Source organism: Mchenga conophoros, linkage group LG3, assembly GCF_057382185.1.
Source record: "Mchenga conophoros isolate Kocher_MC1m ecotype Shallow Benthic linkage group LG3, M_conophoros_male_GT1.1, whole genome shotgun sequence".
Taxonomy (NCBI): domain Eukaryota; kingdom Metazoa; phylum Chordata; class Actinopteri; order Cichliformes; family Cichlidae; genus Mchenga; species Mchenga conophoros.
This window is the reverse complement of record NC_140528.1, coordinates 5045497-5072087: the sequence shown is the minus strand read 5'-3', so window position 1 is coordinate 5072087 and position 26591 is coordinate 5045497. Positions and strand designations below refer to the sequence as shown.

Here is a 26591-nt window from a genome sequence, read left to right as displayed (position 1 = left end):
GCAAGCATGTCAGAAAAGAGTGAAAAGGCAAAATGAGCAGCATCTGGCTCCATTTCAGTGATATTGGAGACCACAAAGCTGAGTGCAACATTTATACAGGAGATATACAGGAGACGCTGAGAGTAGAACTGATAAAATTAGGAGCTGGCTAAAGTGAGACCCATTTTTATTTCCACCCATTTTCCATTGTGGAGGACAAAAGGTTTCAAACTCGTCCAGGTCTTAAACCTTAAACCTAATAGCATCCATCCATCTTCATCCGCTTTATCCGAGGCCGGGTCACGGGGGCAGCAGCCTAAGCAAAGAGGCCCAGACCTCCCTCTCCCCCTCCACCTCCTCCAGCTTATCCGGGGGAACACCAAGGCGTTCCCAGGCCAGCCGAGAGATATAATCTCTCCAGCATGTCCTGGGTCTGCCCCGGGGCCTCCTCCCGGTGGGACATGCCTGGAACACCTCACCCAGGAGGCGCCCAGGGGGCATCCTTGTCAGATGCCTGAACCACCTCAGCTGGCTCCTTTCGATGTGGAGGAGCAGCGGCTCTAGTCTGAGCCCCTCCCGGATGGCCGAACTTCTCACCCTATCTCTAAGGGAGAGGCCAGCCACCCTTCGAAGGAAGCTCATTTCTGCCGCTTGTATCCGCGATCTTGTTCTTTCGGTCACTACCCACAGCTAATAGCAGTAAATGGATAAAAATAAGGCTTTTATGAAAACACTGAATACAAATTGCTGCCTTTAAAAAGACTAAATGTACAGTTCAGTATTGAATACTACATAAAATAAACTATATATAAAGTGTGTCTGAATGGCAAGGATGCAGAAATATGTGCATGTAGCACAGAGCCACGGCTCAGTGTCTGAATGAGTCTCACAGACCTGAATGTGCTGTTGAAGCCATTTATAATTATAACGTAATTCTTTACTCGTTTGATCTGCTCCTTACCACAAGCGACCGGACATAGAAGGTTTTGGACTTTTAACTATATTTTCTGAAGTTTTACAACTTTTCTTACTGTTAAAAACCTTGTTATGGCCATTCATGCTGTACAAAGTAATTAGACATGTGTGGTATCTACAGAAACGTCAGAATCTCAGCTAAAAGTTCACAAAACCATCTCAACAACCACCAAACAGCTGAAACAGCAGGTGAACAGATTACACAAAAAAGATGTAAACACAAATCCCCCTGATCATCTGTTTTTTAAACATGAAGTGTAGTTTTGGACGTTCATTTACTGCTGGTTCAGTGAATTTTGGTTTGACAGTGATGAAACCTGCAGCCTCAGAATCTGTGAGAAGTCTGCTTTCAGCACGCAACTGCATTGTTGTGTTGTGTGGATTCACCTCTGCAAACTCATCACTGTTTTTCCATCATGTTTCTACTTAGACAATGACAAAGGAAGCAGTTCCCAGGAACTACTTCCTGTCTTGTTAACATAAGAGTATGTTGCCCTTCAAAACACCTCCACTTCTCCTCTTATTAGAGGACTGCCTTATTATTAATCTGCTAATTCTGTCAGTTGATGAAAGAAAAATGCTTGATCTCACCTGAGAGTTTCCAGTGTACAGTGTGGACTCTTCAGTCCTTCAGACAGAAGCTTCACGCCTGAATCCTTCAGGTTGATGTTACTCAGGTCCAGCTGTCTCAGATTAGAGGTCTGAGAGCTGAGACCTGAGGCCAGAGCTTCACAGCTTCTCTCTGACAGGTCACAGTGACTCAGTCTGAAGAATAACAGATAAACAATTACAAAAATAAAACACTTATGTTGAAGCGTAATGAGATACTATTATATTTAGCAATATTTCATCTTGTTTTGTAAGGAAACTGAGCACTTATGCAGAACAACATGTGGAGAGAATCAGAGGAGAAGAAGTGAAGAGAGAACAGCAGTAAAACAACAGTGAATTGTTCAGTGTGCTTTTGATATCAACAAAATGTGTCAAACTTCTTTATTTTGTATTTGTTTTAGTAGAATTGATGATTATCACTTAGATAACAACCACAGGCCAGGTCTAAATTGCACTTTGGTGACAGTTACACCCAGAAATATTTCAGAAATGTGGACAATTTGTGCTCCATTGTATTCAGTATTGAACAAACTGAGTACCGATGACCACTTAATATTTTTGATATTTTATTTGAGTTGTTCCACCTGATTTGTATTAACTAGAATAAACATTTAAAAACTAAAGCTATGATCACATATTTACTTACAGAGCTTTGTTGGAGGCTTTGACCACTGGCAGCAGCCTCAGAAGAGCCTTTTTCAAGGCTCATGTTCTCACTTAGATCATTTATTTCTACTTACATTTCATTCTGGGAAAAATGGAGATTGCTTTGAAAACAGGAACTATTTTCCCCAAAAATCAGCCATGGGTTAGTAAATCACTCCAACATGTTCTCAGTCAGAAGAAGCTGTCTTGTTATGAGGGAGAGAAGAAAAAGATTGAGGCACAGAAACTTGTTAAAAGAGAGCTAAAGCAGCTAAAATCAGGTCTAAAAGTAAAGCAGAGCATAGGTTGAATAAAGGACACTCAAGGCTGGCTTGGAAAGGAATGAAGTCCATGGTGGGGATGCAGAACAAGGAGCAAAGATGAATGTGATGCTGAATCAGCAGAAGACTTGGACTCATTTAATTCCAGCTTTGATATCATTGATTTCAATGAAAAGCTTTGTGATTGTAGCAAAGGGCTGGTAGCTCAGAGTCCCACTGATGAGGTGTCTGTGAAGGTTCGCAGTCATCTAAAGAACTTAGAAAAAAAGGCATCTGGACTTCTTTAAGTTTCTTGAAGACGTTTCACCTCTCATCCAAGAAGCTTCTTTATTTCTAGGGTCAAATGGTGGAGAGTCCCAGATTAGCCTGTGTACAAACAGACTTCAGCTATATGAGAGTGAGTGTGAGTGAATGAGAGCACACACAGGACACTCTGATCTGTCTGCGACTGGGGAGAGTGCCCGCCCTATGGAAGACATCCTGCATCGTCCCGGTCCCCAAAAGGAAACGGCCCAATGAGCTGAATGACTTCCGACCGGTGGCACTGACGTCACATCTTATGAAGACTCTAGAGTGGCTCTTCCTCAACCTCCTCCGACCACAGGTACATCATGCCCAGGACCCACTACAGTTTGCATACAAGGTGGATGTCGGAGTGGAGGATGCCATCCTGTACCTCCTGCATAGAGCCCACTCACACCTGGATGGGGGAAAAGGCACGGTCAGGATCCTGTTTCTTGACTTTTCCAGTGCCTTTAATACCATCTGGCCCTGTATGCTTCAGGAAAAACTGAACAGGATGGAGGTGGACCCCTGCCTGGTGGCTTGGATCTCCAACTACCTCACCGACAGACCACAGTACGTCAGGCTGAAGGACATCACGTCTGACACTGTGGTCAGCAGCACAGGAGCACCACAGGGAACTGTGCTGTCCCCTCTTCTCTTCACCCTGTACACCTCTGACTTCTGCTACAACTCTGAATTATGCCACATTCAGAAGTTTGCAGATGACACAGCCATCATGGGGTGTATGTGGGATAATCAGCAAGAGGAGTACAGAAGTCTGGTGAGGAACTTTGTCGCATGGAGTCACACAAACCACCTGCAACTCAACACCTCAAAGACTAAGGAACTGGTTGTGGACTTCGGGAGGTCCAGAGAAGGTCCACTGCCGGTTCAGATAGAGGGGGAGGAGGTGGAGGTGGTCAACAAGTACAAGTACCTCGGGCTGTGGGTGGACAATAAACTGGACTGGTCATGCAACACAGAGCACCTGTATAAAAAAGCCCAAAGCCGACTGTACTTCCTCAGGAGGCTGAGGTCTTTTAACATCTGCAGGAAGCTCCTGAGGATGTTTTACCAGTCAGTGGTTGCTGGAGTACTTTTCTATGCTGTGGTGTCCTGGGGGAGCAGCACAGCAAAGAAGGACTCATCCAGGCTGGAGAAACTGATCAGGAAGGCTAGCTCTGTGGTCGGCATGAAGCTGGACACTCTGGTGACAGTGGCAGAGAAAAGGACACTAAAAAAACTGTTGGACATTATGGACAATGCCAGGCATCCTCTGTACACGGCCATAAACAACCAGAAGAGTCTGTTCAGTGACAGGTTGCTTCTCCCCAAGACAAGAACTAACAGACTTAAAAACTCCTTTGTCCCACACGCCAGCAGACTGTTTAACTCCTCTCTGGAGGGGAGAGGGAGGGGAGACAGGAGGACAAAGGAGGGGGGAACAACTAAGCTGTAGTGCCTCTTCACCTCACTGTGCAATACCTTTTGTGCAATACTTTTGTTAATAGTCAACAGTGCAATAGACCTCAATACTTGAAATGTGCAATTCACTTGTATTTTTATTTTTATTCCTATTTATTCTATTTATCCCCTTCGTATATTTTATTTATATATGTCTCTGTATTTATTTATTTATATATATATATATATATATATATATATATATATATATATATATATATATATATATATATATATATATATATATGTGTGTGTGTGTGTGTGTGTGTGTGTGTGTATAATATTCTGTAACTGTAACTTCTATCGGTGCTGTGAAAAAGAGGATTGTATTGGATATACTGTGACTGACAGAGTTTAAAGAGAAAGGTGTTTGGATTAAAATGGATTATGCTAAAGTGAACGCGCTAATGAAATCTGAACTGACTGAAATGTGAAGTGAAGATAATTCAGATGTAAAAGAGAGAGAGAGGTGGTGATAATAAGGTGGGGCTAAAGATCAGGGAAGGGCATGTAAACACCTGATTGGCTGAGTAGATATCAGATCGACAGTTTCATAGTGGCCTTCAGCAAAACTTGCTCTCGGCAAGATGGCGCCTGTGTTTGGCTTTGCCGCTGCCGAGTGTAGTTGGTCTCACTCTATTGTCATGTTTTTTCTTTCTACTCTGCTGTTTTTTCACTGTTTTAATGATGTACTGGTTGCCTTGGTCTACGATCGTCTGATGCTGTTATCCATCCGTTCGTCAATGACGGCCAAAGATGTTTTTTCTTCTTCCTTTTGTGGGACTTTCCATTCTCCACACTTTCCTCCGCACTCCTTTGGTACCTTCCACCCTCTGCCTGTGACTGGATCTTCGGCCAGTGCTTTCAGCGTTCCCCGTAGACTACGGAGAAGAAGAGGAAAGAGATCGGGCATCCAGGTGAAGTTTAGGCTCCTCTGGCGGCGGGGGCTGATTGGAAAGCAATGTCGGGCGTTTTCTGTTGCCTACGCACATGACAGCTATATGGAGAGGAATCCGTCTCCCAAGGCCCTACTTGGATATAGGGGGCCCGGCTCTCCGAGGCCGTGTTATCTCAGAAGGGTTCATCCAGACTCTCCTGCCGACTGGCTTTTCATCCCCTCGGTGAGTGGAATATATGAACGTGAAGGCTCTGATCCCGAGAATTTACGCCCTTTAATTCGAGAAACTCAAGCTTTTTCCAACAACAATGTTTTCACCCCGCTGTCTATGGCGCTCTTTAATGCCCGTTCTTTGACGAATAAATCGTTTGTGCTTAACGATTTTGTTTCTAAAAATCTGGACTTCCTGTTCTTGACTGAGACCTGGCAACGGGGGTCGGATTATTCGTCTACTATTGAAATGTGCCCAAATGGCTTCTCTGTCATTAGCCAGCCTCGAGGATCTGGTCGTGGAGGAGGCCTCGCGGTGGCATTTCGGAGCCGTTTTAACTGCCGTTCAGTGAAAGTTGGACACTTTCTGTCTTTTGAACTGCAGCTCATCAAAATTGGAAAGAAGGATCCTTTTTACTGTGCGTTGGTTTATCGCCCTCCTGGCCCAAACAGCTCGTTTTTAGCCGAGTTTAGTGATTTTCTGTCCTCGACTATGAGGTTGTCTAAATTACTTCTTGTGGGAGATTTTAATATACATGTTGATGATGAGTCCGACCTCTTTGCTAGGGGTTTTACCAGCATCATGGACTCTTTTCATTTTATCCAACATGTATCTGGCCCCACACATAACAAAGGCCATACACTGGACCTTGTTTTTTCTTTGGGTCTGAATATTGATTATATTTGTTCTAAGGACATTTTTATTTCTGACCATTATTGTGTCTTTTTTAATATGTCTTTTTATGAGCCTATGTCTCCTGTTCATCGGACAGTTATTTCCCGCAGCACAGAAGTTCTCTGATGCTTTTAATTTAACATTATCCTCACAAAACGATGTTGATTTTTCTATAGATCTATTCAATTATCATTGTCTTTCGATCTTAGATGAAATCTGTCCGATTAAAATGAGACCTGTGCCTGTTTCCAAGTCTGTACCCTGGTTAAATGACAACATTCGTCTTATAAAACGTAATTGTCGTAAAGCTGAGCGGTTATGGAGGAAAACCCACTTAAATGTTCATCTCCTTTATTTAAAGGATCTTTTAGCCTCCTTTAACAATGCTATTAGAGTTGCGAGGGCTGCTTACTTTTCTCAGTTGGTTGCAAAGAGCAGAGGTAATCCTAAAGTTTTATTTGATACTATTACTAATATTATTAATCCTGCTCCACCTGCTGCTATTATTTCTTCTGTTGAAGATTGTGAAACTTTTCTTAGCAACATAAGGAAAAACCTGTCTTTTTCAGCGTCTGCGCTGTCTGTTCCCACGCCAGCTCGGCCTGTTGTTTTAGAAGGTTTTTCACCTGTTTCACTACTAGAGCTGGGAAAAATAGTTAGTGCAACAAAATTATCCTCTTGCTCTCTTGATTTTTTTACCTGCATCATTATTCAAAAATGTCTTTTACTCTACTGGTCCCTGTATTCTTACTATAATTAATACCTCCTTGGCCTCGGGCATAGTCCCTGCCTATTTTAAAACTGCTGTTATACACCCCTTGTTAAAAAAGCCTATGCTGGACCCATCTCTCACTAGCAATTATAGACCGATCTCAAAAATTCCGTTAATTGCTAAGATTCTAGAGAAGATCGTGGCTAAGCAGCTTACAGCAGTTTTAGATAAATATAGTATTTTCGACAAATTTCAATCTGGCTTTCGTAAAGTTCATTCCACTGAGACAGCCCTTCTTAGAGTTTCTAATGACATTTTGTTACAAAGCGATGCAGGTAAATGTTCTGTTCTCTTAATGTTGGATCTTACGTTGGCCTTTGATACTGTTGACCACTATATTTTACTTAACAGGCTGAAATACTGGGTCGGTGTCTCTGGGACTGCATTGAAATGGTTCTCCTCGTATCTCTCTGAACGATATTCTTCTGTGGCAGTTTCTAAGTATAGATCATCTTCTGCGTCCCTGTCTTTTGGTGTGCCACAAGGCTCTGTGCTAGGGCCATTACTGTTTCTAGTTTATTTACTCCCTCTCCAGCACATTTTGAGCCCTTTTGAGGATATTTGTTACCATTGTTATGCAGACGATATCCAACTCTATATATCTTTTAAACCGGAAGAGGCCTCGAAGCTGCAGCTTTTAAATGTGTGCTTGGAAACCATTAAAGGCTGGATGGCTGAAAACTTCCTCCAACTAAATGAAAATAAAACCGAAGTCCTCTTATGTGCCCCAGATAGACATATACCCAGTATAATAAATGCTCTTGGTCCTATTTCAACATTTGTAAAACCATCTGTCAGGAACTTGGGGATTATCCTTGATCCTGCTCTTACGTTAGATAGTCATGTTAAATCTCTTGTTTGGTCTTGCTTTTATCATTTAAGAAATATTTCTAAATTGAGCTCTATAATATCCTATACCGAACTGGAAATTGTTATTCATGCTTTTATCTCTTCCCGACTGGACTATTGCAATTCCCTGTTTACTTGTCTAAACAAAGGTTCTTTGGAGCGTCTGCAGATCGTTCAGAATGCTGCAGCAAGACTTTTGACGAAAGCTTCTAAATATTCACATATAACACCGTTGCTTATGCAGTTACATTGGCTTCCTGTCGAATTTAGAGTCCATTTTAAGATTTTGGTTTTAACTTTTAAGGCTCTTCAACAACAAGCACCACCATATACAGTGGGGCAAAAAAGTATTTAGTCAGCCACCGATCGTGCAAGTTCCCCCACTTAAAATGATGACAGAGGTCAGTAATTTGCACCAGAGGTACACTTCAACTGTGAGAGACAGAATGTGAAAAAAAAAATCCATGAATTCACATGGTAGGACCTGCACCAGACTGGGAAGAGTGAATCTACAATAGGCAAGCAGCTTGGTGTGAAAAAATCAACTGTGGGAGCAATCATCAGAAAATGGAAGACATACAAGACCACTGATAATCTCCCACGATCTGGGGCTCCACGCAAGATCTCATCCCGTGGGGTCAAAATGATCATGAGAACGGTGAGCAAAGATCCCAGAACCACACGGGGGGACCTGGTGAATGACCTGCAGAGAGCTGGGACCAAAGTAACAAAGGTCACCATCAGTAACACACTACAACGGCAGGGAATCAAATCCCGCAGTGCCAGACGTGTTCCGCTGCTGAAGCCAGTGCATGTCCAGGCCCGTCTGAAGTTTGCCATGGATGATACAGCAGAGGATTGGGAGAATGTCATGTGGTCAGATGAAACCAAAGTAGAACTTTTTGGTATAAACTCAACTCGTCGTGTTTGGAGGACGAAGAATACTGAGTTGCATCCCAAGAACACCATACCTACTGTGAAGCATGGGGGTGGAAACATCATGCTATGGGGCTGTTTTTCTGCCAAGGGGACAGGACGACTGATCCGTGTTAAGGACAGAATGAATGGGGCCATGTATCGTGAGATTTTGAGCCAAAACCTCCTTCCATCAGTGAGAACTTTGAAGATGAAACGAGGCTGGGTCTTCCAACATGACAATGATCCAAAACACACCGCCCGGGCAACAAAGGAGTGGCTCCGTAAGAAGCATTTGAAAGTCCTGGAGTGGCCTAGCCAGTCTCCAGACCTCAACCCCATAGAAAATCTGTGGCGGGAGTTGAAAGTCCGTGTTGCTCGGCGACAGCCCCAAAACATCACTACTCTCGAGTAGATCTGCATGGAGGAATGGGCCAAAATACCAGCTACTGTGTGTGCAAACCTGGTAAAGACCTATAGTAAACGTTTGACCTCTGTTATTGCCAACAAAGGTTATGTTACAAAGTATTGAATTGTATTTTTGTTATTGACCAAATACTTATTTTCCACCATGATTTACGGATAAATTCTTTACAAATCCTACCATGTGAATTCATGGATTTTTTTTTCACATTCTGTCTCTCACAGTTGACGTGTACCTCTGGTGCAAATTACTGACCTCTGTCATCATTTTAGGTGGGGGAACTTGCGCAATCGGTGGCTGACTAAATACTTTTTTGCCCCACTGTATTATTGAACTTTTACAGCCCTATGCCCCTAGTAGGTCTCTGAGGTCGAGTAGTCAGGGCCTACTTGTCATTCAGTATACGAGATTGAAAACTAGGGGTGATAGAGCTTTTGCTACTGTGGCCGCCAGACTGTGGAATTCCCTTCCTCAGGACTTACGATCCGCTGATTCATTGATTACTTTTAAAAAACAGCTAAAAACACATCTTTTTAAAATTGCTTTTTGTTAACTTCGTTTGTATTTTGTCTTTTTAATCTGTTATATCTTGTAAAGCACTTTGTGATCTCTATCTAGACATGTGCTATATAAATAAAATTTTACTTACTTACTTACAGTTTTCCCTGTGGATTATAACTTTAAGAAGATGTGACATTCATCAAGAAATCCTGCTCTCTGGATTATTTCCATGAACACTGAGCTGGAACACATCTACAGTGCTGGAAGTGCCCATCTCACCACCAACCTCTCTGTGCACATTCACTTTTCAACCCTTTGTGAGACAATGAAGATGTAAATCTGAGTATTTATCTATGTTAGTGCAAACACCTCTAATAGGTTGCTTTGGCCTTTCCAAGTAATATCTTCCGTCGGATCTGCGGTCCAGGCTCCTAAAATCATCCTAGTTTAACAAGCACTACAATCTAGAGGAGAGCTGCACTAACAGGTGTGACTGATGAGATCTGACCTGCAAGGATACTCATGTTTCTCCAAAAGCTGGTTCTGACAAATAAAACTGAAAACTGAAAAACTGAAAACTAAAACATGTGACTGACCTCAGAGTTTCAAATCGACATCGTGGATTCTCCAGAAGAACACACAGCTGCTTCACTCCTGAATCCTGCAGGTTGTTGTAGGTTCCACTCAGGTCCAGCACTCTGGGATACGAGGGGTTGGACTTCAGCGCTGCTGCCAGATAATCACAGCTGATCTCTGACAAACCACAGTCCCACAATCTGTATAAAGAATGAAAGATGTAAGTTTATTAGACAAAGTGCTTGAAATCGGTCAGTGTTTCATCATCTGTTCAGAGCTGAAGAAGGTTCAGAATGTAGAAGTTTAGAAAATGGAAACTCCAAACAGCTGAAGCCAACAGGAAGCAGCTTCAAACAAACACAACAAGAGAAAAAACTCTTAACGTTTCACATTAAAGTCGTACATTTATCATAAAAACATGAAAAAGTCGTGTTTTTCCTTCCAGGAACCACAAGGCTTCACTTTTAAAGGTGAAGTGTGAAAGAAATGGACATATTTGAAGTCCAACACCTTTTTCCAGTCAAATTATTAAAGCAGACAGACTACAAGCTCATTTTCATTGCAACAAGTCATGTTCTGACCCTTTATTATTATTGTTATTATTAAACATTTATGGAGGATGTTTTTAAATTAGGCTCAAATATGTGACAGACATTTCATCCCATGTCTGTTTGGCCTCATCCTGGGCCGGATTATCCAGCACACACTCTGACCACAGGCCCAGGGGCCACGCACAGCTGGGCTCCATCCAAGAGACAGGAAACAAACCAACACAATAATAAAAAGCACCATGTAATCTTCTTACATCTTCAAGACAAACATAGTAAAAACATGAGCATATTTGTTTCCTGATAAAATGATGTGACAGGTAGAACAGAGTAAAGTGGTGGTGTTACAGCCTTTCTCCCCTCTGCTGCTGAGGCTGTTAGTCTCTCCCAAACTCAGCTACAGGACTTCCAAATGAATGAAAGCAGCAGAAGTTGCTTTACAAATGAAAGAGGAAGAGGAGAGGGAGGCCACCCTGACCATCACTCCAGCTGAAAACATCACACTTGGCACCTGGCAGAGCTTCTTAGCATTTACCGCCCCAGGAGATCTTTGAGGTCAGCAGACCTGATGCTTTTAGATGTTCCCAGGTACAGACTAAAGACTAGGGGAGAGAGGGCTTTTGCTGTGGCTGCACCCAGACTGTGGAACAGTTTACCTCCTCAGATCAGATTCTCCACAAGCCTAGGAACTTTTAAAACTGCTCTTAAAACTCACCTCTTCCTATTGGCTTTTAGCAAGGTTTAACTTATTGTTTTATTTTATTGTTTTATCAGTGAGGTGTTTTATGTACTTGTGTTTTATTGTATTTTATATTTGTATTGTACAGCACTTTGGTCAGCCTCGGTTGTTTTTAAATGTTCTTTATAAATAAACTTGACTTGACTTGAGAGTCTGTATCTCTGTCTGCAAAATACAGTAAATCAGAATCAGAATCAGAATCAGAATACTTTATTGATCCCTGGGGGAAATTATTTTTTGTTACAGTGCTCCATTTTAAACCAATGTTGGGAAATTAATTATATAGTTACTTCTTCAAAAAAGTTACTGAGTTTTGCAAACCACAAAGTTTGTTGCAATAAATACTGAATACTATCGTTGTTATAAACAACGATAGTATTCAGGAAGAAAACCAAACATTGCAGATAGTTTTATCATAACTCTGGTTTTACGTGGCCGATCAACACAATTTAAAAACTGGTATAAAGTCCACACTTTTTCCATCAATTGTTCCGTCTGTCCTGCTCACATCTCCAATGGTTGTACACGTTGTCATTTTTTTTTTTTCACGGTTCAACAATACTTTATTAATCACACTGGTGCGCTACGTACACGTGAAGGGGGGGAAACACCAGGTCCCGGGGATCAATAGGCTGGGGAAATAGGCTGTACACGTTGTCATTAACGTGGCTTCACTCCACATCAGCCACGCCACTTTGCTAGCTAAAACACCGGTGTCGGCACATAAGGACGCTGTCATAGCCTGTCAACCATGTTGATTAGCTGCGTATATACCAGGAGTCGGCAACCTGCGGCTCTTTAGTCCTTATAGTGCGGCTCCGGGTGGTTTGGGAAAATAAATTATAAGTATTTAGCTGAAGTGTATTTTATTTGTGTTTAGTTCTTTTTTTAACGTGCAGTTCTAAATTGGAAGATTGTGATTTTGAAATATAAAAATAAAATTATATTATCTTATTTTTTCACCGCTCAAAATAAGCGTTACACTCGCAGAAGCCGGTATACCCGCCGAAACGCTGTGCATTTATCGAGACTTTCGACCCCAGGTAGGCCAATTATGGATCTTCGGATCCACATTATGTCAGCAGCTCCACCGTGAACTATGTTAAAAACAAACAGCGCTCACGCCTCACAGATGGCAGCTTACAGTCCTGTGTAAAGATGAAAGCCCCGTTTTGCAGACGCTGTGCGCAGAGGTTCAGGAGCAGAAGTCACGTTGTAAACATATCACGGCAGACCCGACGATGTTTGCATGAACGCGCTTTTCAGCATCTCTTTACTGACCACTTTTCACACACGGTTGCTGTACGCACACAGCCGGCTGTAGCTTTGCTGCTCACAGCCCGACAACACAACAGCAGAGAGAGCACAGACTTGAAGGTGGCGAGGCGTGATTGCGGGTGCCACTCAGGTGCCTCCCCTGCAGCGGCGCTGCAGACCACGCCCCGCCACACACAGTAACCAGGTAAAATACATATTTAGGCAGAATTTTGCAAATATCTATTTTTCCTTTTTTAGCAGCATAGAGCTTTTTTCCCAGTTATTTTTCAAAAGTCAGGTCAAGGCTCCAAAAGCCCAAAGGAGATATAAGGGTGGCGGCTCACAGCAGTTTTTGTTTGCTGGATCATTTTAGTTCAGCTTTCCTTTGTTATATTTCTTTAAGAGTTCAAAATGTGTTAATTACATAAATAAAATGTAATTTTCTCTGTAGCACTTCATGGATTTCATAAGCAACATACCTTAGTTGCTCTGTGGATTCTTTTAAAAAGCAGTTAAAAACTTTTCTGTTCAAACAAGCCTTTTGTTGATCTACGTATTTTATATTCTTTACATTATTTACATTTGATCTTTTACATTGTGTATAATGTCTATTGATTGTATTGTTTATTTTAATATTTGTGTACAGCGCTTTGTGACTGCCTGTCTGTGAAAAGCGCTTAATTAATAAACTTTACTTACTTTAGTTGTTCACACAAAGCATAAAGGTAAAAAAAAACAATATATGCAGTGTTATCTTCATTTTAGATTTCAAAAAGTATTTGCGGCTTCCAGTGTTTTCTTTTGCGTGGAAACCGGGTCCAAGTGGCTCTTTGGGTGTTAAAGGTTGCTGACCCCTGCTATATACGAATGTGAATCGCATCATTGGCTGGACTATGGGATAAGGTGGCATCGTTCTAATCCCATACGGGAGCAGCCGGTCACTTACTGACTCACACTGCAAAACAGAATTGTTAAAGTTTTAATTTTAATTTCAATTGAGATTTGATATTTTTTTTGTGCGCAACACAGATTTCCTGTGCGCAGAGACCATGCCAGCAGTGCACAACTGCGCACGTGCACAGCTTAGAGGGAACATTGGGCACCACCACAGTTCACTTCAACAAAACTTTACTTCAGATTTGTTTTCATGTTTTGATCCAGTGATGAGAGCCGTTTCCCCCATGTCCAGTCCTTGTACTAAGCTAGGCTAAACATGTCCAGGATGAACCTGAAAAGAGAGTATTAGCCAAAGGACTCAATTTTGCCATCTCTCCACAACAGTTGCCCATAGTGGACCTCATCACAGCCACGGAATCTGCCATACGGATTAATAAATTATCACAGACAGAAGCAGAGCAAATCAGGATGAAAGTCTCAGCCACGCTCTCCAGTGCCAAAGTCCCTCCATCCAACCTCACAATACAGGAAAAGAAGGCCGTCGCTTCCCTGAGCAAAGACCACAACATCATTGTTTTACCAGCTGATAAGGGAAGATGCACCGTGGTCCTAAACACTACAGATTACCATACAAAGATCACTACTCTCCTCAGTGACAACAATACCTATGAAGCCCTAAAGCGAGACCCCACAAGCAGCTACAAAAAGAAAGTTATAGCTTGCCTTCAAGACTTTGAAAAGGACAAAATTATTGACCGCCTTACATATCACCGCCTTTACCCAGGAGATGCCATACCCTGCATCTATGGACTTCCGAAGATCCACAAGGAAGCTGTCCCACTCAGACCCATAGTCAGTAGCATAAACTCAGCCACGTATAACATTGCAAAACACCTTGCTACCATCCTTGCGCCTCTCGTGGGGAACACCCCACACCACATCAAGAACTCCACCGACTTCACCGAAAAGGTTCAGAAACTTACCCTGGATCCAGATGAAACCATGGTGTCCTTTGATGTAGTCTCTCTCTTCACTTGCATACCCACCACAGAGGCCGTGGAGACGGTCAGAAAACCATTACAAGAAGACAGCTCCTTGGAGGACAGGACCAACTTCACACCCGATCAGATTTGCACCCTGTTAGACCTCTGCCTCACCACTACATATTTCAAATACAACGAAGGCTTTTACAGACAAAAACATGGCTGTGCCATGGGCTCCCCCGTGTCACCTATTGTAGCCAACCTTTACATGGAGGAAGTGGAAAGGAAGACTCTTGGCTCTTTCAAAGGAAGAGTACCCAGCCACTGGTACAGATATGTGGACGACACCTGGGTCAAAATCAAGACACAAGAAGTGGAATCCTTCACTGCGCACATTAACGCTGTGGATAAAAACATCAAGTTCACCAGGGAAGACACAAAGGACAACTGTTTGCCTTTCCTGGACTGCGCCGTGCACATTGAAGAGAACGGCAAACTCAACATCAAAATTTACCGGAAGCCCACACACACGGACCAGTACCTCCTTTTTGACTCCCATCACCCTCTGGAACACAAACTTGGAGTAATTAGGACCCTACACCACCGGGCAGAACATGTTCCCTCTCAACCTGAAGGAAAAAAAGAAGGAACACACACATGTAAAGGAAGCACTCAAAACGTGCGGCTATCCTAAATGGGCGTTTTTAAAGTCAGCAAAGAGGCACAGAAAAGAAGACCAGACACCAGCGAGGGAGGATAAGAAGGACAGACGCAACAACATTGTCATCCCCTATGTAGCCGGTGTATCAGAAAAACTCAGGAGAGTTTTCTCCAAGCATGACATCCCGGTGTACTTCAGACCCAGCAACACGCTCAGACAGAAACTGGTTCACCCGAAAGACAAAACGCCAAAACACAAACTTAACAACGTGGTGTATGCTGCACAGTGCAGCGAGGAATGCTCAGACCTCTACATTGGAGAGACCAAACAGCCACTTCACAAGCGCATTGCACAACACAGAAGAGCCACCTCCACAGGACTAGACTCAGCAGTCCATCTGCATCTTAAGGATAAAGGACACTCTTTCGAGGATGCCAATGTTCACATTTTGGACAGAGAGGACAGATGGTTTGAAAGAGGAGTGAAAGAAGCCATCTATGTCCACTGTGAGCGACCATCTTTGAACAGAGGCGGGGGTTTACGACACCAACTCTCTGCCATCTATAATCCAGTTTTGAGATCCCTTCCCAGACGCCTTAACGCCCACTCACATCCTGGGCCATCTGACCTCAGGAATTCGCATGACAAGGTGGGGCCAGGTTTCACAATGAACACACCCGAAACTGGCTGATTGGGGCCCACACCCAGTTTCACACCTTGGCTCAGGTGATTAGAGGATCATCAGGGGGTCCTCCTAAGCAATCCAAAGATAAAGAAAAGTTCACCTGCCAATAGGGATGCACCGATACAGATACTGGTATCGGGTATCGGGGCCGATACTGTAAAATGTGTGTGTACTCATACTCGTAAAAGTTAACCAATACCATGAACCGATACTAACTTATTTCATTAATCAGAGGGTGGCTTGTCATTTCTGTTGTAGTTTTTTGATTGGCCACTAGGGGGACATCCCATGCTAAACAGGCACAGGGTTAGATGAGTGAGACTGGCGGCTCCAGATAAAAAAGAGAAACTGGAGGCTGCTGTAGCTAGGCTAAACAAAATGTCAGCAGTGTGGACCGGAACAGCCAATTTTTAACTCAGGTTTTGGAAAAGCGATGAACAATGTCAAGAGAAAATGCACGGGCAGTTAAAATAACAGAGGCTCTGACTCATTTTATCGTTCTGGATGATCAGCCAATGCCGGTCGTGGAAAACATAGGATTGCGCCGCCTTCTAAGCATACTCGAGCTGCGATATGAAATTCCCAACCGCCCATACATCAGGGAGATAATGGTGCCAAAACATTCTGAAGAGGTAAAGACAAGCAGTATGTGCGCGATGTCAGTCCTTGGTTTAACGGCACAGTGGACTGATGATCCACGGGCAGATGAGGAGTTTGTTCATCAATGCCAAATACTTTCGTTATTTTGTTTGTTTGTTTACAATATGGACACTCTCCAATAATTTAAAAGTTTGTTTTATTCTCAAACCTAATTTGTATTTATTTTATTCCAAACAGAAGTGTTTATTTATTATTCTGAAAGCTCGAGACAGTGCCAATAGTTCAGTGATATTTTGTTAAATTACAATGTGGACACTCCGCAATAATTTAACAGAAGTGCTTATTTTTCACTTGAAATTTTTTTGTGGTCATTTTTATTAAGATTTTAATTTTTATCGGCAGAGAATAAAATAAAACCTGTCTTCCAATTCATTGCATTTGTGTGTGTGTGTGTGTGTGTGTGTGTGTGTGTGTGTGTGTGTGTGTGTGTGTGTGAGATAGAAGAATTGGTTTTTATACTCTGTATCGGCAAGTACTCAGATCCAAGTATCGGTATCGTATCGGTTTGAAAAAATTGGTATCGTTGCATCCCTACCTGCCAATTCTATAAAGCTTGGTTGTTTATACAATAATATAATTTAATTATCAGCAGTGGGGATGTGTTGATCCTGACCTGAGAGTTTCCAGTGTACAATGTGGACTCTGCAGTACAGCAGACAGAAGCTTCACTCCTGAATCCCGCAGGTCATTGTTACTCAGGTCCAGCTCTTTCAGACTAGAGGACTGGGAGTTGAGAACTGAGGACAGAGCATCACAGCTTCTCTCTGAGAGGTTACAGCCACTCAGTCTGGAAGAAAAAACAAACAAACAAATTAATTAAATCAGTCAAATGAAACATTTTTAATGCCAGCATGCAATACAATTATTGGTTAACTAAATAGCTTCATTAAAACACAACTCTTCTTCTATAGCAGCACTTACTCCTTGTAAGCTCCACCTGCTCCACCTTCTGAGTCAGACGACATGAAAACAAACTGTAAATCTAGTAGAAACATGATTGGAAATCTTCTCAGATCCATTTGTACATTTAGAGCCTGATCCTGAAATATAGCAGCACGGACATTCACAGCAGCAAAGGGTTCTTGCTGATCTGAGCTGGCTTGGCCCTAGCTTACTGAAGATTAAAGAAAGCGGAATCAGCTGTTCAAAACCCCACAAGGCTGCCCGCTGTGACTGAAACAAAGGGATGGGTCGTGACTTCTCAAAATGGGCTCATTGTACGCAGCACGGATAAGATCTTGAAGAAGCTCATGGCGGTCGTGAGTTCTCAGACTTTGCTCTTTGAGCGCAAAACTGATAACCTCTCGGAGAAGCTCGTGGCTCTCCAACGGGAGATTGAGAGACGAGTGACGGACTGTTAGATCACCTGTGAAATTGACATGCAGTTGTTCGCACCAAAGAAAACCACCATCATTTCATGCGGCTAACATACCGGCGCCAGCTGTGGTCTCAAGGCTGGAGCTGAACATAACAAATCTCACCCTGATAACAGACGGTGTTTAGACTGTTCCTTCCCATCCTAAGCATGCTTATCCCTTCCCGGTGCAGACGGTGGGTTGAGGGGACCACAGTTGGTGTTGATGGTGGACAGAAAGTCCAGCCAGTTAGTGAAGCAATGGCGCCTGTGTTTGGCTTTGCCGCTGCTGCTACAGCTCGTTGGAGGTGACAGTGTAGTTTTTCACTGCCGTCACTTGTCGTTTGCAATATACGTTTTGCTCTTTTGTATACTGACGTTTCTTCTGCTGCTTTAATATATGATCGGGATACACTGTTAAACATCAAAGACTCAATGGAGATCTACTGTGACAGCTGGGACAGCTACAGAAAAACTTTTCCTCCTCCTCTGGAGTGTTCCGCACCTGACTGCGTGCTACTGTGCACAACCCGCGGCATTTCCACCCTCAAGAGACGAAAAAGGGGAACGAGGGCCGGCGTCCAGGTGAAACGGAGAAGGTACCGGAGGCTAGCTGCTTTGCTGCTGGGTGACTCTCGGTGTCTGCGACCAGTTCCTCTCCTGTCGTTTGCTGGGGATGTTACGCCGCCGCCTGGGACCCGAGCCCCATGGCTCGAAAGCAGTTTGCTCACTCTGTGTCCATCATCCATTTCCCGTTTTGCTGGTGACAGCTACGTCTGCTCATCGATCAAGTTTTTTCCAACTCTGGAGTCGCTGCCCTGCCCGGCAGGTCCACAGGTTTGCACAGGTGTTTAATTCAAGTACCGCTGCAGTCGGCTGTAGATTCCGCAGATAAACCGTCATCAATTCGGTTCGCCCTGCTTAACGTTCGCTCTATAACGAACAAATCATTTATTTTAAATGATCTTTTTATCAAAGAGTCTCTAGATTTTATGTGTCTGACTGAGACGTGGCAGCAAAATAAGGATTATGTCCACTTGAATGAAATCTGCCTGTCTGGCTGTTCTGTCATTGGAACTCCGCGTCTTTTAGGACGTGGTGGAGGACTTGCTGCTGTTTACCAGGACAGACTCATATGCAAACTGGTGACTTCTGACTTTTTCTCTTCATTTGAGTCACAGATGATGAAGGTCGGTTCTCTGAAAACCTTTTATTGTATTTTAATCTATCGACCTCCTGGACCTGCTGGGGTCTTTCTAACTGAATTTAACGACCTTCTGACATCGATCATTAAACTGGAGAAGGTTGTAATATTGGGAGACTTAAACCTTCATATTGATGACGCTTCCTGTAACACTGCTGCTGAGCTCATCACTATCACTGAGTCTTTTAACTTTAAGCAGCATGTTTCTGGCCCCACACATACGAAGGGCCACACTCTTGATCTTGTTTTCTCCCTGGGTTTAAATATATATGATGTATGTGTGGAAGATGTCCATGTGAGTGACCATAGTTGTATATTCTTTAATTTGTCATTTTACGTGGATCCTTCACCTCCTAAATTAATGATCCAAAGGTGGATTATAAACCAGGATGCTGCTAGAAGGTTTTCTGCCATGTTTGTCCCTCGCATGGCTCAAAATGATATGGATTCACTTATTTTGTCTTTTAACAATCAATGTAAATCTATTTTAGATACGGTGGCACCTCTGAAACTAAATGTTGTCCATTCTTCAAATTTCTGTCCTTGGATAAATGAAAGTATTCGAAATTTTAGGACATATTGTCGCAAATTAGAACGTTTATGGAAGGCTTCCAAGCTTGAGGTCCATAGGGTACATCTCAAGGAATCAATTTTCTCACTTAACGACATGATAAAAAATGCCAGAACGGAATATTTTGCTAATCTAATAGCTTCAAAAAAGAAAGTATTGTTTGATACAATTAAAAACATTGTCTCTCCTGATATTCCTCATGTACCAGTCTATACTAAATCTGATTGTAATGACTTTTTAAACTACTTTGTTAATAAGGTCGCTGCTGTCATGTCTAATATTTCTCCATCATCCTCTCAGTATCACACTGAAACGTTGCTTACCCCTGATACCTGGTCCTCTTTTACTCCTGTTACCTTACAGGACATCAGTGCGCTGCTTGGTCGAATGAAACTGACTTCAAGACACCTTGATGTACTTCCTCCATCATTTTTCATTAGTATGTTTGATTCTATTGGCCCCTGTATTCTGGAAATAATTAATACTTCTCTTTATACTGGCTCAGTTCCCAGCTATTTTAAACAAGCTATTGTTGAACCAATGTTAAAGAAACCAAATTTGGATCCATCTCTTCCAAGCAGTTACAGGCCAATATCAAAACTACCATTGGTGTCAAAGATCTTGGAAAAAACAGTTGCAGAACAACTTAACAACTTTTTGGAAAAGAACAATGTTCTGGACATTTTCCAGTCTGGTTTCCGCAAATTGCACTCCACTGAAACCGCTTTGCTTAAAGTGTCTAGTGACATTCTGATGGCAGCAGACTCTGGAGAGTACACTGTTCTGGTTATGTTGGATCTCACCTCTGCTTTTGATACTGTTGATCACAGCATCATGATAAATAGGCTGAAGGACTTGTTTGGGATTACTGGCGTTGTTTTAAAATGGTTTATGTCGTATCTATCTGAGAGATCCTTTACTGTCTGTATAAATCATGTGCTGTCGGAAACATCAGTTCCGTCTTCTGGGGTACCTCAAGGATCTGTTTTAGGTCCTATTCTCTTTTTGCTGTATATACTCCCTCTAGGCCACATTATCAGACGTTACAATAACATTTCTTATCATCTCTATGCTGATGACATTCAGTTGTACTGTTCTTTCAAAGCTTCTGAGTTGTATAAATTGTCTTGTTTAAATAATTGTCTGTCAGAAATCAAACAATGGTTAAATGACAATTTCCTTCAGTTAAATGCAGATAAAACAGAAACTTTGATTATTGCACCTGATCACATGCTCTCAGAAATTAGGCAGCATATCAGCTTTTTAGACTCTTCATTTCAGTCGAGTCTTAGAAACTTAGGTGTTATATTTGACAGTTCGATGTCTCTTGAGAAACACTCTAAACAACTTGTCCGGAACTGTTTTTATCATCTAAGAAACATTTCTAAACTCAGGCTACTGGTGTCAAAGGCAGAACTTGAGATGATTATTCATGCTTTTATCTCTTCTCGTTTGGATTATTGTAACGGTCTTTTTACGTGTCTTAACAAATCAGCTCTGGATCGCCTTCAGTCTGTACAGAATGCAGCGGCAAGACTTTTAACTGGTACAAACAAGAGGTCACACATTACTCCAGTTTTGGCTTCTCTTCATTGGTTGCCTGTAAATTTTAGGGTTCATTTTAAAATTTTAGTTGTAACTTTTAGAGCTCTGCACGGTGAAGCTCCCCAGTATATCTCTGACCTGTTGAAACCTCATGCTTCATCCCGAGCACTTAGGTCTTCAGGTCAGAGGCTACTGGTGGTCCCACGTACTAGATTTAAAACACGTGGGGATCGAGCTTTTCAGGCACTGGCACCTAGGCTGTGGAACTCAATGCCGTTGTCTTTACGCTGTCTAGACTCTACTGACTCATTTAAAAAGCAGCTGAAGACATTTTTATACAAACGGGCTTTTAATTAATTTAACTAATTTTAACTTGTGTGTCTGATCTTACTGTAAAGCACTTTGTGATTTTTATCTGTGAAATGTGCTATATAAATAAATTTTACTTACTTACTTACTAATGCTGCAGGCCCGGATGCGCTGTCTACACCGGCTGTCTCTCACCTTTTACCCATCCCTGTTGCTTGTCATGTGTTTCTATGGCGCATTAAGAGTTTTCATGTGCTCTGCGCTAAGGTCATTTTTTTTCTGTTCTCAAACTGATCTCCCTGTTGGAGCTCAGTCTGGGAGGAGTTCTTTTTTCTCCTCATCTTTCCTGATGTTGTGCATTTTCCGCTGTTCGGTTCCGGGTCGCTGCTCTAGCGGCTGACCAGCCAGCTACCTGGCCTGACCTGTCTCCCCAATGTGATGTTTGTGTATTGTATGTACGGTTGGAATGCTCAGTATCCTAATTGCCCCTTGAAAATAAATACAGTGTTCTGAATCCGAATCTGAAAAGATTACAGAAGACGACTCTGTTCAGTAAATATTACGCTCATGCTGTCAAGAAATACCAAAGGTAGGTAAAACTCTGGTTGTTGCAGCCATCCAGTATGACATGCTTTGTACTGTCCTGCTGCAGTTTGTGACACCTGGTTGATGAGTTGTGAAGAATGATGAAACAAACACTTCACTCAATGTTTTTCTTCTAAACTGGATGTAATTTTGGCAGCCGAGAGTTTTTCACAATCTATCCCAGCTGCAAATAGGAACACAACAAATAACTAACTTTACCCACTTGGATCCTTATCATTCAAGATTGTGAAAAGATTCTCTACTCAGAGAACACTGGGGATTTTAGATGAGAGAGATGATTTGGAAGATGATGAAGGGGAAGAGTTTTCAGAACTTGAGGCCTTTTGTCTTCACTGTATAGGACAGAGAAGACAGGAAGGGAGGGAGAAGTGAGGAGAATAACACAGGAAATGGTCTTGGGCAGACTCAAACCAGGCCCTGGAGTCACGACTCTAACCTTCAGTGCATGGGTCACCTGCTCAGCCAGGTAAGCTACAGCAGTCAGCAGTGTGTGAGTTCATTTGAAGACAATGATGACTATAAGTCAGGTAAAAAAAATACTATCATCAACCAACAAGGGGAAAACAGTGAGCTTGAATGACCAAGCTTTGACCAAGGGTGGCTCACTCCTCGGTCTTCTTGCCCAAGGAGTGAACCACCCTGCATGGCTATCAATGTGGTGCAACCAAGGCCATCATACAGTACAGGCCATCCAAGCTGATTTTAACTTTTCCTCCCAGATACCACCTTAGAAATCATCTAGATTAGGATATGTTGGCTGTTCTAGATCCAATCACAACAAACAGAGAGCTGTTGTGTGTCCAAGGTGAACAGGAAGAATATATACATGCATAAAGTCAATAAAGTCAGAAGGTTTGCTTTAGACTGTGCTGCAGTTTATCATCAAAGACTGACAAACAGGCACCGTGCTGCCAACAAATGGCATCAAGTCTGACTTTTTTTTGTTCTTTTTTTAAATCAAGATAAAATTTTATAGCAACCACAGCAGAGATAACCAGGGAAGGTGTGCTTGAGGGGATATAGCTAAAACAGCTGGTTTCAGACTGAAGATGAACTGAGGTGCTGCACCCAAGTCTGAAGGTTCAGGGAGGGACAAACATCTGCTGCAACCAGATTGGAGTGAGAGGAGAGAGCAGGCCAACAACAACAAAGAAACAACAAACACACTGTGGAAGACCGAAGCAGAGTTTAGTTTAAAGTGGAACTAAGGATGTTTCTCTGGCTGCCAGGATTCACTGAGTAATTCAAATGCTTTCTTTAATGCAGGACCCACCATGCATGTAAACGCAAGTGTTTCACCAACATTTGTGACTAAAATAGACCTGCAGTAGAAATGTATCTAGGAGCATGCATGTGAATATAAAGTATCACAACATCAGGCACATGCAGCCTAAGTGTTTAAACAAAGACTGATAACATAACAGCAGCAGTGATGATCAGAGTTTTTGGCGAATTCAGCGTCTCGAGTACACCGAGTTCTGGAGGCATCAAAGAGGTCACAGTTGTATTGGAGAAATCCCAAAACTTTAGGATACAAATTCATACAAAGACAGAAAGCCTGGTGAAATAAACTACTGACACAGTTGGATGTTAAAAGTAAAGACATGAGTACAAATGTACTCACAGAGCTTTGTTGGAGGCTTTGACCACTGGCAGCAGCCTCAGAAGAGCCTCCTCTGAAGCAGAGTATTTCTTCAGGTCAAACACATCCAGATCTTTTTCTGATGACAGTAAGATGAAGACCAGAGCTGACCACTGAGCAGGAGACAGTTCATCTGTGGAGAGACTTCCTGATCTCAGGGACTGTTGGATCTCCTCCACTAGAGAACGATCATTCAGTTCATTCAGACAGTGGAACAGATTGATGCTTTTCTCTGCAGACAGATTCTCACTGAGCTTCTTCTTGATGTACTGGACTGTTTTCTTATTGTACTGTGAGCTACTTCCTGTCTGTGTCAGCAGACCTCGTAGGAGAGTCTGATTGGTCTGCAGTGAAAGACCCAGGAGGAAGCGGAGGAACAAGTCCAGGTGTCCATTTGGACTCTGCAAGGCCTTGTTCACAGCACTCTGGTAGAAGTGTTTCTCTGCAGATTCTCCTGTTTCAGACTTCTGGGAGGTTTGTTGTTGTTCCAGCAGATTGAGTCCAGAGTTGATGAAGGTCAGATGGACATGAAGAGCAGCCAGAAACTCCTGAACACTCAGATGGATGAAGCAGAACACCTTGTCCTGGTACAGTCCTCTCTCCTCTTTAAAGATCTGTGTGAACACTCCTGAGTACACTGAGGCTGCTCTGATATCGATGCCACACTCTGTCAGGTCTGATTCATAGAAGATCAGGTTTCCTTGCTCCAGCTGATCAAAAGCCAGTTTTCCCAGAGACTCCATCATCTTCCTGCTCTCTGGACTCCAGTGTGGATCTGTCTCAGCTCCTCCATCATACTTGACCTTCCTCACTTTGGCCTGAACCACCAGGAAGTGGATGTACATCTCAGTCAGGGTGTTGGGCAGCTGTCCTCCCTCTCTGGTTTCCAGCACATCCTCCAGAACTGTAGCAGTGATCCAGCAGAAGACTGGGATGTGGCACATGATGTGGAGGCTTCGTGAGGTCTTGATGTGGGAGATGATCCTGCTGGCCTGCTCCGAATCTCTGAATCTCTTCCTGAAGTACTCCTCCTTCTGTGGGTCAGTGAACCCTCTGACCTCTGTCACCATGCCAACACAGTCAGGAGGGATCTGATTGGCTGCTGCAGGTCGTGTGGTTATCCAGAGGCGAGCAGAGGGAAGCAGTTTCCCCCTGATGAGGTTTATCAGCAGCACATCCACTGAGGTGGACTTTCTAGGGTCAGTTAGGATTGTAGTTTTGTGGAAGTCCAGAGGAAGTCGACACTCATCCAGACCATCAAAGATGAACACAACCTGGAAGTCTTCAAAGCTGCAGATTCCTGCTTCTTTGGTTTCAGTAAAGAAGTGATGAACAAGTCCCACCAAGCTGAACTTTTCCTCTTTCAGCACATTCAGCTCTCTGAAAGTGAATGGAAATATGAACTGGATGTCCTGGTTGGCTTTGTCTTCAGCCCAGTCCAGGCTGTATTTCTGTGTTAAGACTGTTTTCCCAATGCCAGCTACTCCCTTTGTCAGCACTGTTCTGATTGGTTCATCTCTTCCAGGTGAGGCTTTAAAGATGTCTTCTTGTCTGATTGTTGTTTCTGGTCTGTGTGGTTTCCTGGATGCTGTTTCAATCTGTCTGACCTCATGTTCATCATTGACCTCTGCAGTCCCTCCCTCTGTGATGTAGAGCTCTGTGTAGATCTGATTCAGAAGGGTTGGGTTTCCTGCTTTAGCGATGCCCTCAAACACACACTGGAACTTCTTCTTCAGCTTAGACTTAAGGTTACGATGACAAACTGGAGCTTGAAGTTCTGAATGAGAAGAAAAATAAACACTCAATTCCAAAAAGAACTAATCTTTAAAACATGTTGCTCCATCTTCCATCTCTGGAAAATGTTCATTTATCCAGCAGCTTAAATCTTTAGATAAATCCTCTTACTGCTCTGCAGACGGTCAGCCAGCTCCTCCTGCTTCATTCTCCTCAGGAAGTCCACTGTGATCTTCACAAACGCCTCTCTGCTGCTGCTCCTCTGACTCTCTAAGCATTCTGGGTAATCTGGACTCAGAACCTTCTGGAGCTTCTTCAGCTCGTTCTTCACAAAAGTGATGATGATGTCCTCCAGCAGCTGGAACAGAATATTTATGAATGAGCCAATCAGACTGAAATCATGGAGCCAAACATCAGATCCATGTTGGACACACTGACGATCCACTGGTCTACAAAGAGCAGCATGGAGATGACTGTGAACAGAACAGATGTAACAGTAGTTGTTGTACATGTACAGACCATAAATATGGAGTCCAGCTGTGTTTGATGCTGCTGGGCAGACTGACCACTGGGAACCTCTGAGCTCTGCTGGTCCACTCTGTGGAGGAACCATGAAGGATTAGATCAACACAGGATAAAGATCCAGGAGTTTCTGCTCAAATAACTTCATCTGAATCAAGTCTGTCAAGTTTTAGACTCTCAGATTGTGAAGATATATTTTCTGTTTTCTATGAACTTTCTTTCATCAGTGATGGAAGTGATGATGTTGCAGAAGCTCAGAGGAAACTTTGAGACTTCATCAAACTGATAAATTCCCTCACTGGAAGGTAAAACTGTGATGAACCATCAACTAATGCTCTCAGGAGGCCAAAGGTCCCTGAATGTAACTGTGCAGTAGATTCATCGAGTGTTTGAAACCTGACCACTTCCATATGTTTTCATTCTAACACAAGAAGTCCTTTTCTCATTGCTTTGATTTGAGTTTTCATTTGAGTTTTCCGAGTCTCGTATTTGGAGTCGAGTCTAATCAATGATCTGACAGAAGAACATTAAAAGGATTTACCAGTGCTGTCAAAATTAACATGTAGGGTTAGGGTTAGGGGTTCATCTGTTATCATGATTAACATGATAAAA

General features: G+C 42.8%; 2 protein-coding genes across 2 annotated transcripts in view; one reads left to right on the top strand and one right to left on the bottom strand.

The window, feature by feature from the left end:
- The window catches only part of LOC146577056 (NACHT, LRR and PYD domains-containing protein 3-like), a 200072-nt gene that overhangs the window by 65847 nt on the left and 107634 nt on the right, over positions 1 to 26591 (top strand). The window lies entirely within an intron of this gene.
- Positions 1 to 26591, bottom strand: part of LOC146577060 (protein NLRC3-like) — a 49940-nt gene that overhangs the window by 21196 nt on the left and 2153 nt on the right. Inside the window, exons 3-6 of the mRNA XM_085268144.1 lie at positions 25977 to 26055; positions 25629 to 25815; positions 23706 to 25500; positions 17106 to 17279 (exon numbers count right to left, since the gene is read on the bottom strand). Of these exons, the coding sequence (XP_085124270.1) occupies positions 17106 to 17279; positions 23706 to 25500; positions 25629 to 25815; positions 25977 to 26055 (2235 nt within the window). The remainder of the gene's footprint in view (positions 1 to 17105; positions 17280 to 23705; positions 25501 to 25628; positions 25816 to 25976; positions 26056 to 26591) is intronic.